This window comes from Phocoena phocoena, chromosome 13 (assembly GCF_963924675.1).
Source record: "Phocoena phocoena chromosome 13, mPhoPho1.1, whole genome shotgun sequence".
In the NCBI taxonomy this organism is placed as follows: domain Eukaryota; kingdom Metazoa; phylum Chordata; class Mammalia; order Artiodactyla; family Phocoenidae; genus Phocoena; species Phocoena phocoena.
This window is the reverse complement of record NC_089231.1, coordinates 28,841,284-28,854,169: the sequence shown is the minus strand read 5'-3', so window position 1 is coordinate 28,854,169 and position 12,886 is coordinate 28,841,284. Positions and strand designations below refer to the sequence as shown.

At 41.7% G+C, this 12,886-nt stretch overlaps 1 protein-coding gene across 2 annotated transcripts in view; it reads left to right on the top strand.

The window, feature by feature from the left end:
- SETBP1 (SET binding protein 1) overlaps nucleotides 1-12,886 on the top strand; it is a 352,373-nt gene that overhangs the window by 322,200 nt on the left and 17,287 nt on the right. Inside the window, exon 4 of one of the 2 annotated variants that reach the window (XM_065890467.1) lies at nucleotides 6,375-6,545. The exons of the other annotated variant lie outside the window; for it this stretch is intronic. Within the exon in view, the coding sequence (XP_065746539.1) occupies nucleotides 6,375-6,545 (171 nt within the window). The remainder of the gene's footprint in view (nucleotides 1-6,374; nucleotides 6,546-12,886) is intronic. 2 annotated transcript variants of the gene reach the window in all.

Here is a 12,886-nt window from a genome sequence, read left to right as displayed (position 1 = left end):
GTGGGTCTCTTGTAGACAGCATATATATGGGTCTTGTTTTTGTATTCACTCAGCTAGCCTGTGTTTTTTGGTTGGAGCATTTAATCCATTCACATTTAAGGTAATTATCGATGTGTATGTTCCTATTACCATTTTCTTAATTGTTTTGGGTCTGTTTTTGTAGGTCATTTTCTTTTCTTGTGTTTCCCACTTAGAGAAGTTCCTTTAGCACTTGTTGTAGAGCTGGTTTGGTGGTGCTTAATTATCTTAGCTTTTGCTTGTCTGTAAAGCTTTTGATTTTTCCATCAAATCTGAATGAGATCCTTGCCGGATAGAGTAATCCTGGTTGTAGGTTCTTCCCTTTCATCACTTTAAATATATCATGCCCCTCCCTTCTGGCTTGTAGAGTTTCTGCTGAGAAATCAGCTTTTCACCTTATGGGAGTTCCCATGTATGTTATTTGCCATTTTTCCCTTGTTGTTTTTAATAATTTTTCTTTGTCTTTAATTTTTGTCAGTTTGATTACCATGTTTCTTGGCATGTTTCTCCTTGGGTTTATCCTGCCCGGGACTCTCTGTGCTTCCTGGACTTGGGTGACTATTTTCTTTCCCATGTTAGGGAAGTTTTCAACTACAATCTCTTCAAATATTTTCTTGGGTCCTTTCTCTCTCTCTTCTCCTTCTGGGACTCCTATAATGTGAATGTTGTTGCCTTTAATGTTGTCCCAGAGGTCTCTTAGGCTGTCTTCATTTCTTTTCATTCCTTTTTCTTTATTCTGTTCGGTGGCAGTGAATTCCACCATTCTGTCTTCCAGCTCACTTATCTGTTCTTCTGCCTCAGTTATTCTGCTGTTCCTTCCCTCTAGTCTGTTTTTCATTTCAGTTATTTTATTGTTCATCTCTGTTTTTTCTTTAATTCTTCCAGGTGTTTGTTCTTTAATTCTTCTAGGTCTTTATTAAACATTTCTCGCATCTTCTCAATCTTTGCCTCCGTTCTTTTTCCAAGGTCCTGGATCATCTTCACTACCGTTATTCTCAATTCTTTTTCTGGAAGGTTGCCTATCTCCACTTCATTTAGTTGTTTTTCTGGGATTTTATCTTGTTCCTTCATCTGGTACATAGTCCTCTGCCTTTCATTTTGTCTATCTCTCTGCGAATGTGGTTTTCATTCCACAGGCTGCAGGATTGTAGTTCTTCTTGCTTCTGCTGTCTGCCCTCTGACAAGCGTATCTATTTCTTGATTCACTTTATTCTGTAACGTATATCCCCTTATTTCCATGGGTGAAGTTCATTTGCAAACAAGAAAAAATAACAATGGGAGCATTCGAACAGACAACCAATATATGAGAAAAGGAATTATAATCAAGTTTTCAGTGTGAGTTTCCTCTTGTGAAAGATATATTATCTACTGGTCTGCCCAAAAGTCAATGTGTCATGGGACAGAAAAGAATATTGAATTGAGTCAAGAGGCATGGATTTCAGCACCGCTTTCTTCGCACTTGTGATATGTGAGCTTGAGCACATCACCTGGTCATCTGTGCCTTGGCTTTCTTATTTGTGAATTTGGAGTTTCATCATCTGCCTCTTGTCATCCACAGGGATACTGCAAGGGACAAATAGCATAATGCATGTCATTGCTCTTTGCAAGGTTAAAAGCCACCGAGTGCTCAACAAAACATGCCTCTCAGTCCATGCCAAGCACTGAATTCTACAGTGAAAGGGCCAGGAAGGTGACAGAAGGAACTAACCACCCCACTGGTGTTGGCCTCTATCACTATGCCATCCTATGTTTTGTCTCCAAGAAACATCTGCATTTGCAATCTTAGAATTAAAATGTTAATTAAACCTATATTAATTGCATAGTATTTTCCAGATATACTGCTTTCTGTAGTAGATGTTACAAAATGAATTACGTATGATCCCTGGCTGATGATTTTATCAGCCCCTTTATTTTAAAGAAACTATGAGATGAGGACTCAGTCAGGAGTTAGGATCTATTTCTTACCACTTCTTATCAGCTGTGTGATTTCAGATGAGTTGTCTGACCTCCTTGAACCTCCATTTTCTCATCTAGAAGAAAGGAATAAATAATAACTGTCCCACAAAGGTTTGTTTGTTTGTTTGTTTCCCCATAGAGAAAATGAAATAAGTAGATAACTAACTTTACAAACCTAGAGCAACATACAAATTACTCTATGGTGAGGCTGTTTTTTATTATCCAAGGTCACAGAGCTCATTAAAGAGATCCTGGGAAAGTCAGCCACCGTAGACCCTGCTTTTCTTCCATGACCCCTGTAACCTTGAGCAACCTGGGGAAGAGGTAATTGAACAAAAACTACTACTTCGGAAGAAGCAGAATCAAAATATCGAAACTATTGACTCAATATTGACTCACCCTTAAGGCAGTAAACAGTGCTTCGGTCTCTGACCTTTCCACATCCTGGGGCAGTCAATAACCTGGCCGCTAGATGCAGCGCCTGCCACTGATTCTGATTTGGGAGTACTTTAACCTTGAACTGAGCTCCAAGTAACCAAGGCAACAGGAAGTCAGCTTCTGCGTCAAAGGGGTTGGAATCCATAAATCAAGTCCCTAATGCAAACACGGTGTGCAGGTAGAGGTTCAAGAGGATAAGTGGTCTGTGAGAAATTACCTTTGAAAATGAGTGACTGTCCCTCGATAGGCTACTGCACGGTTTCAAAGAGTTTTTTAAAAATTTATCAATAGAGGTCTACAGGTTATAGTAGAATGTTTTCATATAAGTTTAACTTTTTTTATTTCCTTTTGGCTTCTCTGTCTTAATTATAAACAGATGTTGGATCCACAAAGTTATTAGCATTGTTATTTCCTCCTTTAAAAATGTACTGGCCTCCAGATATGCAAGCCTCAATACAATTTGTCCTGTGTTGGGGTTTGGTGATCCTCTGAACACATCTACATAGTGTGCTCTCCATGCAGACTGCTGTCCGAATTTGACATAGTGATCCTTTCCCAGATCAAAGCCATCCTTGCTTTTCCTCATGCCCCAGTGTAAAGAGCAGTGCCACATCTCAGTGGTCCAGTCAGTACAGTGCTGAATCTGGGCTTCTTTATGATTGATCTCCAGCCTCAAAAATCTTCCTCCCGTGGAGAGAGCAGCCAGGCCCATTCTGGGAAGGAACTTGCCAAATATCCCACCACTCTACCACCGCCGAGCATTTGTGAGAACTTGTTTCTGAACTGTTTCATGTTCCTCTGGTCCTTTGGGTACCTCAGCATGGAGCATCAGCTGCCACCTGGAATGAAGAGAAACAAAGACTTCCAGTGGCCAGCCTGCCCAATGCTCTCTCCCAAGAAGTCACCCATTCCAGTCTCCTGAGACCTCTGCTCTCAGACAGAGTTTATGCATTACAAGTACTGTTATATTAGCCTTTGTTTAACGGTTATCTAATATTCTTGCCTACATATACTACTTCTGGGATTGTTTCCCTAATCCTTTCAAAACTTAAAAATGTCTGAGCAAACATCAGGATTTTTTTTTTCAATTTGTTTTCTAATTCATTGGACGGCAACTGGCAAAAAGTACTATAATCTAGAAAATCCTAAATTATCTAGGGTTTTCAAGATAGCTAAAGAGTGACAATCAATTATAGAGTGTTTTAAGTGTCATCTTATTACTTTTAACTTGTTCTGTACCATAAACACTTGAGTAGCAAGGTACACCCGATAGAGGTGTGATCAGATCTGCTTTAAGGGAATGATGTGGATTGTGAACATTTGCATGAAAAGGGGTAAAACTAAAATGGCTTGAAATCACTGTGTTTCCAAGTGAGAGTTAAATATCTGCCTGCTAATCCTGTTTATGGCTCATTCCCTGCACGTATAATAATGTGAGCAAAGAACTCCCTGTCCCACCTGTGTCCACAGGTACAAAGAGGACAGACAGATCAGGGAGTTTTTCCAAAGGAGCTGTTATCCAATAGAACTCTGGCAGCTTAGAGTCCCGGAGGTGTGCTGTGCAAAGAACGACTGCATCCATTTGACAGGAACAGGACCAGGGTGGCGCGGAGTACCACGGTGGGGAATTTTATCAGACTCAGGCCTGCTGTCCCATTGCAGATTTGTTAGCAGCCCACTATTCTAGCACATCAGTCAGTCTACGCAGATGACCATACTGTGAGAGACTTCTAGATTCTTTCCAAACTATGTTTATTTTGTTAATGGAAAAAGAGTTTAATATATGTTTGTGGTTTTAAAAATATTACCAATAAAGAAGGCTAAGGAGCAAAAGTAAAAACTCCCTCACTAATCTTCCCTGTGCTCTCCTTCCTCAGAATAACCATGGTTAACTATTTGGATGTATCTCCTTGCAGAAGATTCTGTTTGCATTTTACATATACTACATGTGTATACCTTGCGTATTCCTGGCACACCTGCATATTTTACAAGCGGGCATCATCCGGGGATCATGTACGTGTTTGCTGCACCTCCTGATTTCTTGATGGTTGTGCCTTGCGGTCTCTCTGTCATAGAATTTGATGTTTGTCCACTCCCATAGTCAAACGCTATGAAATATGAAATCAAAAAAGAAAAATTGTATTTTTATTTACAACACGTCAAGTGGAGGTTTCAGAGATCGGGATGGAGAGTAGGAGGAAGGTAGTAGACAGTAAATGAAAAGTGTCAGCATTTCTTCCTTAGGTGGACACAGCTGCCTTTTCCAGGTGTGATATAGGCCCTCTGTGTCCTCAGTGTGAAGCATGCTGTTGGTAGACCAGGTCATGGGCAGAAGTTGGAAGATGGTAAGGTAGACCAAGATGATCCCTGAGTTTAGCGTCTGGCTGCTTGAAAACTTCGAGCTCTGACATTAAGAGCTGTATGAGTTTAGTCAGTTATCTCAACATCTCAGAAATACGTTGTCCTCATCTATAAAAGTAAGAAAAGAGTAACCTCCACACTACATGCTTCACAGGGCTGCTGTTAGGCCAAAGTGAGCAGATCTCACTGGAAGTGAGCTGTTACTATAGGAGGGACCAGTGTCACTCAAGTTGGTTAAGATGGGAAAAAAGGTCAGGAACTACCGTGATACGGCCTGTTCATGTTATTGCTATCAGTGGCATGTAGCCAACAAATAAAGAAATTCTGAGTAGATGACCATTTGACATGGATTCAGACACCTGCAGCTTCTGAACTTATGTTTGGATGAGTTGGAGAGTGACTTTTTTTGCAGCTAGTGATGTAGAAGGTGTCCAGAAATCCTCGGTCATGTCAGGGAAGAAAACTGAGCCTTTGTTGGCTGGTTTCCGTTTGGCCTGAGGAGCAGGTTATAATAGTGATAGCAGTATAATAGGAATAATCATAATAGGAAACAATTATATAGCATGAACTATGTGCCAGACACTGTTCTAGGCCCTTTATTTTGATTGATCATGGATGCCCCCAACCACCCCTATGAGGTAATGCAGTTCCATCCCATCTGCACAGTTAAGGAAGCTTGAAGCTTGGAGAGGTTAAGTAACTTGCTCGTGATCACACAGTTGAAAAGTAAGAGGGCCGGGATTTGAGCCCAGCAAACAAGGCTCCAGAACAGTTCTTATAATGTGTTATGTAGTAAGTTTCGAGGCCCTTTCAGAGGCACCTCATAAGAGTCTACCCAGGCTTTTCAGCATCAAAAAATTGTGACTATTATGACCAGACACTCAAAGGCCCCCAGGTTCAGCTCTTACTTGGCCCAGTCACTGTTGTGACACACCAGTCCCTACAGGGCATCTCCGGCCTCCAGAAGGCCGGCCTCTTGTCTGTATCATCTTCATTCCTCACCCATGACTTAGCAGACGCTCTTCTCAGCACCGGGAATGCCTTTCCTTCGACCTTGCTGCTCTAGCATGAACTCTGGGAAGGCTTTCCTTACTTCTTCCCACACGAATCCCTGCCTCCTGAGAACTCCCCAGGCACTTGTAATGAATAACACACAGGCCTGCCCATACTTGTTGCCCAGTTTTTCCTTTTCATTCAGTCTTGTCTTCCTAGCTGGATGAGATGAGAAGCCTCACTAGGGTAGGGTCAACTTCTCCCCTCCATGCTCTGCACACCAACACCTCTGTAAAGACAGGCTTCTTGATCCATGGAAGGTAAAGCATGCATGATGGCTTACACTGCTTCATTAGGCCTGTGCCCCGACCCCCACTTTCAGGCAGGCCACCTGGAATGTTGTCACCACTAACCTCAGCCACAAAACCAAAACCAGTCATGCTGCTAATTTGTTTTGTTTTGTTTCCTTTAAACATTCTAAAATGTCATTCTTGCACCAGAAGGAGGTCAGATCATTTGATGATTTCTTCAGGTCACTTTCAGATTTTATGTTGTCTGTCTTCCTATTTCTTTAAAGTAACTGCAGGCTTTGGGGTTATTTTTTTTAGGGATTCCAAGTCCCCACTTAAAAGTGGACCAAACAGCAGCACATAGTAAGAACGAGGGCTCAGCGTCCACTATGATGACCAGGAAGAAGCCAGCTGCAGTGGACAGTGTTGCAATCCCACCAGCCCCAGTGTTATCTCTCCTTGCTGCATCTGCAGCAACATCAGATGCAGGTGAGCACTTCACATGCTTTGGGTTCACCCCAGGGAAGGTGGGCATGGAGAAGGCCCTCCAGGAATGTGCTGCTGCTAAGTACAGGTAAGAGTTCTCTCTTCAGCCAGCCTCCTGCAGACACTGAGCGTGTGAGCTGTTTCAGCATTGGAGTTTTCAAGTGGGAGAAGGTCTAAGAAAGGAAGGAGATCATCTCAGAACCTAGAGGCAAAGGTCAGTGAGTAGTAGTAACAGTATTAATTGCTCTTTATCAAGGCTTAGTAACTTCTAGTCTCTGCATATAGGACCTTATATATCTCATGTAACTCATAAAATAACTGTGAAATAAATACATGTGTCTCCATTCCAGAGGAGGAAGCTAATGGGAAGGAAACTTGCCCCAGGAACCTGTGGACACTCAGAATTCCAACTCAGGTCCAAGACCCATGCTCTCAACCACTGCATTTCACTACCTCCTGTGCTCACCGTGGTTGAGAGGTGGTAATCAGAGTTTCCCTGAGGACTTGATTCATTCTAGCTCATGATATCTTGAATTCCTCAATAGTCACCAGACTCCTCACTGGCAGTTTATAAAGTACAAGCGCCTTACTCAGACATCCCATATGCTCTGCCTTCCGCTACTCCCCACATCACCTCCCAGCAGTCCTGTGCACCAACCCCAGTTTGCCGCGCTCATCCCTACTGCCAGGAAGGAAGGCCTTGTACTTGGCTTAACACCTTTCTTTAGGACAGCCTTACTCGGTTTCTATTCACATCCCACAGATCTTCAAGGCCCAGGGAGTCACACCTCCTCTGAATGCCTGTTGCATCCAGTGTCTCTGCCATGCATTTACCACCCACTTGTAGACTACATGAGAAATGCTTCTGTTTAACTTCTTCTCTCTCATGACAGAATTGTTTGTACATCAGAGATAGAATCCATGATTTAGATTTTTGCTATCTTCATGGCACACAGAGTGATGGCACATTCCATAAAATGTGTTGAATTGATGCACTGGTAAATGTTAAGCATATTGCAGTATTTACAAATGCCTGTTATGATTAGAAGCCCAAGAAGACACTCATTATTGATATTCACCTAAACTCATCTTCTAATTCAGCAGTTTGCTTTAAGCAGAGAACTCAGCTACATACCTACCTCCTTCATGGAGACCATTGGTAATTAGAAAATGAGCCCAACTGAAATAACAGAAAGAGCTATTTGGAATGACACTTCCCAAACCGAGTTTCACAAAATATTGGTAGGTGTTTTGGGATAGACGTTTTCATAGTTAGGTGAGTGTGAGGAATGCTACACTGCATATGCTTCCTTTCTGCAGGGTTTTTCTGAGCTTCTAATTGACCGATGTGCATTGTGAGGTTCCAGGAGGGTGAGACACAGAATTTCATGGTCTTACCTGACCACAAAACACATTTTTTGGGGAATAGCTCTTAAAATCTCTTGGAAGTGGTATTCTTCCCAGGCACTTGGGGAATCTTGCTCTGAAGAAACGGGATCATCTCTCAAATACGATCAAGAATATTAACATCTTTCACATGCTAGGTGTGAAATGAAAAGTTTTTTATGGAAATGCCAGGTAAACGAGAACAAGGAGAGGTCCTAGGAGGAGAGTCACAGAGGAAAGGGGAAGAAGCTGCCCCTGAGACTTGCAGCACCTTTATGGGAGAGCACCTGTGGAGGGAGTCCGAGAAGTGGGCACTGCTGCCATGCCTGGAACTCTGGGAATTCATCACTTGTCTGGAGCGAAAGATTTGGGCCAAGGTCTGCCTACCCACCCAGATAATTGCTTGCTCGACCCTGTCGGTTAAGCTCTGGAGGCCTCCCTTAGCCTCCCTTTATGGATTTAAAAGTTAGCCTGCATGTTTCCGCCTTTGCTTGCCAAGCACAGATATTTCCCAGAGGCAAAAGACAGGTGATCCCCTATTTTCCTTCCCTGAACTCTTTGCATGCTGTGTGAGAGACCACATTCTTGGGATCCCAAGCTTCTACGGGCTTGCCTCCTCTATTTGCATTCAATAATTTACAAATATGCCAAATGGGCGTAGAAACAGGTGGGTATTAAACTTTTAAACCTGCCTCTCTGGTAATCAGAGCTGAGCCAAAGCTCTCCTGTTTCAGGATGTAGGAATGGGCTGTTTATTTTTGGCAATGCTCAAATGAGACCCTCATGAGAGTTTCACAGATTTGGTCCATTTCCGGGTCTTAGGCTGCAGAGCAGAACTTTTGTGGGAAAACAGGCTAAAAGATCTACTCCAGGTGCTGAAGGCCAGACCTTCCTGAGATTCCACTCCCCACAGACAAACGTCTTCCCACAAACCTAAGAGAGTTAGGGTCGAACAGCCTGGGCTCATGCCCAATACCCTGTTTCACACGTGAAGAAATTGATGCTTCTGAGATTCAGAGATTTGCCTGAGGTCATGCAGTTGGATTGGAACCCAAATTTCTTGATTTACTGCCTGATTTCCAGTGGAATCTCATTTCTATCATAGGCCCAACAGTAGCAAAGGCAGATTTCTTTCTCCCTAATTACGGACTCCTACTTCTTTTAGAGAACAGTGAGTGAAACTCATAATGTGAGGCTTTAAGCAAAGTCAAGCATACAGAAGGCAGCTAATAAATAGGTTCTGGGTTTGATTTCATTCAGTTGGGTGCTTGTACATTAGTCATACATATTTCTGATGAGACAACTCACTTAATTGTTGTTTTCTTTAGCGTCCCATCTTTCATTATAAGTAAGGTAATTTAGAATTACTTCTGGCCATATAAAGAAATCAACTTATTTTTCAATAGGTCATCATTTCTACAGAGTGGTTTTAAAGGCTCAGACAAGTGCAGAGAAGGTAAAGGAAAGAAGAGTAAAATTAAGTGGCTTATAAAGCAAAATTAATTTAAGAAATCATTTATTGAGTTTTTTTTTTTTTTTTGGCCACGCCACACGACATATGGGATCTTAGCTCCCCGACCAGGGATCGAACCTGTGCCCCCGACAGTGGAAGTGCGGAGTCCTAACCACTGGACTGCCGAGGAATTCCCTATTGAGTTTTTTAAATACTAAAATAATTCAATTAATTTGAAATTACTTTTATTTTAAAATAATGGAAACTAAGGTATCTAGTACAGTTCCTGACACATAGTAGATGCTCAATAAATAATCACTAAGTGAAATGAATGATTACGAGGCAGTAGCTGTGTGTTTATTCTGTACCAGACAAGATGGGAGATGTCTGAGAAAAACATGCTTGATATTGGAACTGCTTAACAAGCAAATGGAAAAATCTTTGACAGACATGTGGTAAGCTGTCAGTAAATACTTGCCAAATAATTGATCAGTCTATATCCTAATGGTATTTTTTCAAACAGGTAATCTTTGGTAAAAGAAGAAAAAAGGAACCTTTCCCACCTTATTTTATAAACATTATAATGTGGAAGAAATGAATGTGGGTCAAAGGCTTAAAAATATGTCTTTTTCTAGCTCGTGCATGTGTGTGTATGTATATTTTTGTTTGTTTAAGGCAATTTTTTAGCTTCTCCGAGTCTGAGAGTCATGCTGATTATGAAGTTATTGATTTGGAGGAAGACACAGAAGAGGAGCTGCAGGAGAGGGTGGCCAGACTGAGAACATGTCAGTCTGTGAGCTACTGGGAGGGAGGGAAGGCACTGGCTGCCACTGGTGCTCAAGCAGTTCAGCCTTCGTGATCAAACTGCTCAATAGCCATTGATCAGCTGCAGTCCCCTGGCACAACAAAGGAGGTCTGGTTCAAGGGAGCACTGCATCATTATTGTGAGTAATTAGGGCTAATGCAATGAAAGCTTCAATAAAGTTTGTTCAAAATGATGCATAATTTGAAATAACTTCCATTGCACTGTCCCAATAATGACTGAATACCCACACCAGATAATCTGTACCTGAATAAGTCAGCCTTATTTTTCTGATCTTCTACACGTTGAACTAACTTCTCAGGGAGGTTATGCGATATGTAGAGAGTGCATAATTTTACTACTGAAACGTGCCCCCCACTCACACTTTGTATTAATATTTAAGATGAGACTATATTATTAAGTAAATTACAAATTTTGTAGGAACTTCATAAAACACCAAGAAAAAAAAAATTTCTTTGGTTCTACAACTGAAAAGTCTAGAGTAGTAGTGATGGAAACGCAAGCAAACAGGAAGGCATTTCTTTCTTGTTTTCTCTCTTTCTCTCTCTCTCTCTCTCTCTCTCTCACACACACACACACACACACACACACACACACACTGATAGTCTCTCATCTTAAATCCAAGTAGGAAAAAAGATACGTATCAGGGTTGCTATCACCAAATCTCACCTGCTCAAGGTGTAGCCCTGTTAGAGATGACAAGGGCAGCAGAGGAAGCACAGCTCTTAATTTATAGTTTGTATCTGTTTCATATCAAGGCTAATATATTATTCTCTCAAACTGTGTCATCTGCCCTGTTTAAAACTATCAGAGCAAGTGAAAATATTTAAATTTCACAAGTCAGACATTTTGCTTCTAAAAGCAAAGACATATTAGGTAAACCATTTCGTTATTAAACCAAACTATCAGCCCAATCAGAACTGGTTGTTACCTGTAATCAAGATGCTAGACTTTAAGCTTGAAAAATTACCTTTACAAATTAAGAATGAATTCTTAATTCTAATGAAATCCAGCATTCTAGTAGCTGGAGCAAAAATGATCACGAAAATCGCTTCTAACTCCCAAATTCTAGGATGCCTGACTTTTCTGTTAACCAACTGCCATTTATGGAGAGGGACCCAAAAAGATGAAATGATATCCAGGTACAAATGCAAAAAGCAGTGAACAGGAATTTCAGAATTGTAAAGTAATTTATTTATTTTTTGTCCCGTGTGGGATCATGATCTGAAGTTCCTAACCAAAATAATGGGTCGATTCAGCCAAAAGTCTTGTCTTTCCAAAAGAACCAAAATAGAGCAAATAAATGCGCAAGTTAATAGGATTTGAAACATCCAAGAGCCATAAGTATACAAACCAAAGAAGTCATCGAGTTGTAAAATAAAATTCTCTAAGTCCAGATTAATCACTTAAAATATACAGTAGGAAAAGTTCAAAAAGATCTAGAGAAAATAAAGCTTTATTTTAAAAACAAATCATTCAAATTTTCTGAAAAGTGCTACCTACCGGCCCATGTTGAAGCAGCACAGAATCACTCTGTTTGCCTAGCGAGCTCTACTGAACATGAGGTTCTTGATGAGCCCTCTCGCTTTGGCTTTGGGCCATGAAGAGATCCAGCAGGGCTGCAAACTTCCATGCTTCCCTGAAGACCCCATCACACCAAAGGCCTTCTGAAAAACTTCCAATTTTTTTGCCCGAAAAGGAGAAAATAAGCTATTTTCTGATTTAAACTGGACATTCTGGAAAAGCTGAGCTGTTCTGTGGCTAAGGCTGTAAACATCCCCAAGAAACACCAAATTCTCCGGAATCTGGGCCCATCTCCTTGGAAATGTCAGCCAGCACCAAACTCCTTTGGAATCCCCACTGTCAGAGTGGAATTTGCATAAAACTAAAAACTCATGTCAAGGATTCATTCAATTCTTTAATGAGGAAACCAACATGGTGATAAAGCTGGTCCAAAAAGAATTAGAACTAGAAGAAAAGGGCAATTACAGGAATGTAGGCATTGGAGAAAGAATGCCGAGCAAGATTGTTCAGTTAATGTCCTAATGGACAATAAAACCATAACCTCTGGGCTTATCTTTTCTACTGGAAAGGAATCATTTGCATATTTTCTGGGCAAAAATCTACAAGTTAATATATTACCTGGCAGAATCTGGGGCTTAATTAGTAGTGGATAGTGAATCCCCTGTAAGATGGCACTAAGACTCCGCAAGGACACGCACCCTTCCATTTGCCTTGTTTCTAAGTTTTGGCTCATTTTTCTTGACACCACTTGTGGGCTGTGCAGTGCTCTAGTTGAACGCATGTGTTCTTGCTTCCAATCGCCTGCATTGGAAGTTCAATACTGCACTAAAGCAGCTGGGTGTTCAGTCCTCAGTGTTCACACCTGTGAAATAGAGCAAAGCATGTCACCCAGTGTAGAGGATTGTGGTGAGGAATAAATGAGGTAATCCTTGTGAAAAATCTTAGCAGAGGGCTCCCCTGGTGGCACAGTGGTTGAGAGTCCGCCTGCCGATGCAGGGGACACGGGTTTGTGCCCCAGTCCGGGAAGATCCCACATGCCGCAGAGCGGCTGGGCCCGTGAGCCATGGCCACTGAGCCTGCGCGTCCGGAGCCTGTGCTCCGCAACGGGAGAGCCCACAACAGTGAGAGGCCCGCGTACCGCAAAAAAAAAAAAAAAAT